Genomic DNA, 3,075 nt, shown 5'->3' on the forward strand with positions numbered 1-3,075 from the left:
CAGGCTATTCTTGGTCGCATGGTTTATGCTGTGAGTTCTTATACTTTCTACCTCATGCTTTCTTTCCTTCTGCTTTTGCTTCATCACTTCCTCTATATAGTTTGAATTATAGCTTTGCTGCATACTTGCTTTTGTAGGGCAAGTGGAAATCTGATTTTGAAGCAGCTTGTAAGAAGCTCCCTCCTGGAATGGATAAAGATGAAAGAGTTGCTAAAATAGCTGGTATTAAAAGAACAGTCACTCAAACATACAAGAGAAAGGTGCATAGGGTGAGTGTGCATTTTCCTTTGTCTAGTATTACTATGCATTGCTTTCAAATGTCACGCTGAATTTCTTTTGTGTGGTTTTCACAGATTTTGTCAATAATAAATCCTGCACATGGAAAAGATTGGTTTCACAAATTATGGTCCTTGCCATATGAAGACACAACCACTAAAGTTACACTAGACAAGTTGTATCAAGTGGTCATTGCTTCTTGCAGCAAGGCTGGGTAGCTTTCATTATTATCTTTACTTGGGTCTGATTTGAATTCGAAGAATTGTTATGGAATTCCATCAAGTGACCATGCCTTCATTGGGTGGCTTGCAAAGGAAGTTTTTATGGACCAAGTTCTTGAAGAGTGTCATAGGTTGTTGTCACAGGTTCAGGCTTCCTTTCTTGGTGTTTCTCTTGGGAGTTGCCAGAGCATCCTACACTATGCAAATATTTTGAGGATATTGTGGCAAGACATCAGAGTGATTTGTATGAGCCTTTTGCATCCTTCATGTCTGTGGCTACCATGCCTGCAAAACAAGTTGACCTTGTGAATGAGTTGTTTATAGGTAAGCATTCATCTTTCATTGCCTCATTCTTGAATTTCTATTTCATAGTGTTCTTATGCTTTCAACTGCCTGGGTTTTGAATAGGTTTATTCTTCATTTGCTAGAAACAAAAAAGATACAGACCATTCCATCTATTTGCAAGGCATGGACAGTGCTCAATCCTCCTACATATTGCATGTACACACATAAAGTCTTTTGTGAGGACATGACTGCAAAAGGAACTATAAGGCTTTCAGAGTGGGAGAGAAAGCATTGTCCATGGTGGATAGAGATGAGTAGTGGAAAGTGTGTGGAGGAGGAGGCATTAATGCTAGAGAAGTATATTTCTCATGTTGGTTATTTACGTGCCTCTTATTCTTAACTAGTTTTTTGTGATTGACTTGCTCCATGGGTTTCTTGATAAGGCATTCGAAAGGTCAATGTAAATCTGATTCTGGATCCTCTGGAGACATGACGGAGGAGCAACATAAAAATCTGGAGGAGCAACAAAAGATGTTGGTGGAGAAACAAAAGGAAAATATAGGGAATCCTGACTTTTAGTCTAGTATTGTCATTTGATATGCATTATGTTTGTAGATACTCTAGAATTTGATGACTTTGGGATAGTGAGAAAGCCTTTCTCCATTGAATTTATTTGGGTTCCACCGTCTTTTTTACCACGTTGGAAACATCCCCTCATACCTAGGAGTTGGGTAAAGGTATGGGAGTTTGACTATATCAAATTGGGCAAAGAGATAGTGCAATCACAGCTTGCAGATGGATATCAAGAATTACACAATTTTTTTGCACTTCTACACCAACAAGGGAAGAAACAAAACTCTAAACAATGCACATGGAGTGTGGACTGTTGCATTGTGGATCTTCCCATAGGGTATGCTACAGGTGGTAAAGGAGAGGTTCCACCTTGGAATGTTATCATAGAAGATCATATCTCCTTTCCTTGGTCATTGCTGCAGCTGTGATGGATGACAATGGGTGGACATTGGTTTTTTGTTCTCCATCTACTCTGCCTACTGTGGAGCGCTATGCAGTAAGATTAAAAATGGAGGTGGCTTGCAGGTAAATTTATTTGTGTTGAACACTTCATGAAGTCTTGCGGGTTATAGGCTAGGGTCTGATTCTGGTACATATTGTCTTGTTTCAAGCAGATGGATAGTACAAAGCATGGAACCTCAAGGCATTTCAGACACACTTGGGATTGGTGTGAAGGTGAGTCTTCAGATGTATGTTTGCTTCTACTTCTGTATCATAAATCACATAGAAATTGACTCATGCTTTTTTGAATAGTCTTATGTTTTCCATGCTATGGCTATGAGGAGGATAGGACAAAGACCCACATTTAACATGCAATTAGCAAAGGGTGTGGCCTCCATGATGAGGATGAATTTAGATGGCAACTTGCTTCCACATTACTTGCCTTTAGTCCATCGTTCCAAAAGAGTTGGCAAGGGAGGTGCATGGCGTGGATCTCTTGAGAAGAGTCCTGCATTCATACTTATGTTCTTGGAGATGTTGTGTCCTCCAAATGGTTCCATTCTTGAGATGGAGGCAGGGACAGGACCAAGATTGAGGGCTGCACTCCACTCTGGTCGCCCTTGCTTGGCAATGGACAATGACCCAAAGATATGTACTGGACTACTTCTAGGAGTAGTGGATGCTATTTATGCAGGTGTGAAATCATCTACACAGCAGCATATGCTCATGGACGTCGATGCCGAGGAGGAAGAAATCAATGTTACTGCACCATTGGACTAGTGAGTAAAAAATGTTGTTCTTTATTTTGAATGAATACCTTTCATTTACACATGTAAGGGAGTTTAAGAGTTTCATTTTGAAGTGAATTGCCAACTTACGCAGAGAGTATGGACATGCACATGGAAAGGAATGACAAATCATATAACTATGAGTTGAGGGAGAAGAGGAGACGATGGACTTTATTTGTGGATGACTCCGCCGATGAGAATTAGTTTATGGTTATACTTTATGGTCTACTAGACATTGGTGCTATCTCACATACACGATATTTATTTTTGGCTATCATTTTGATTCAAAAAATTTGTGACATTATGCGTATGAGACAATAGTTTGGAAAACTTTTTTTGGGTGCACTCTAGTTTATTAATGCGCAAGTAAAATGCGCAAGTAAAATCTACATTAGAGGTACCTATTGTTTTGGCTTTTGGAAACAATCTTGAGCTTCTATTTTGTTGGTTGGCATTATTATTTAATGTAAGATTCTATGATATGCATTCCT

The 3,075-nt window shown here is 39.3% G+C and overlaps 1 protein-coding gene across 1 annotated transcript; it reads left to right on the plus strand.

Annotated features, from left to right (window-relative positions):
* The first annotated feature begins 1,782 nt into the window (after positions 1-1,782).
* On the plus strand, positions 1,783-2,576 carry LOC147883168 (uncharacterized). The gene is made up of 3 exons (XM_087399255.1): positions 1,783-1,880; positions 1,970-2,030; positions 2,109-2,576. Exons 1-3 carry the CDS (start codon positions 1,783-1,785, stop codon positions 2,574-2,576), a joined length of 627 nt encoding a protein of 208 aa, XP_087255381.1.
* The last annotated feature ends 499 nt before the right edge of the window (positions 2,577-3,075 follow it).

The sequence above is a fragment of the Dipteris shenzhenensis genome, chromosome 28 (genome assembly GCF_047967505.1).
Source record: "Dipteris shenzhenensis isolate YYH24624 ecotype China chromosome 28, Dip_SZ_1.0, whole genome shotgun sequence".
Taxonomy (NCBI): domain Eukaryota; kingdom Viridiplantae; phylum Streptophyta; class Polypodiopsida; order Gleicheniales; family Dipteridaceae; genus Dipteris; species Dipteris shenzhenensis.

Coding starts and splice junctions, on each gene's coding strand:
- LOC147883168 (XM_087399255.1), top strand. CDS start 1,783: ATGGATGACAATGGGTGGACATTGGTTTTTTGTTCTCCATCTACTCTG. Junction 1,881..1,969: donor AAAATGGAGGTGGCTTGCAG/GTAAATTTATTT, acceptor TGTTTCAAGCAG/ATGGATAGTACAAAGCATGG. Junction 2,031..2,108: donor CACTTGGGATTGGTGTGAAG/GTGAGTCTTCAG, acceptor TTTTTTGAATAG/TCTTATGTTTTCCATGCTAT.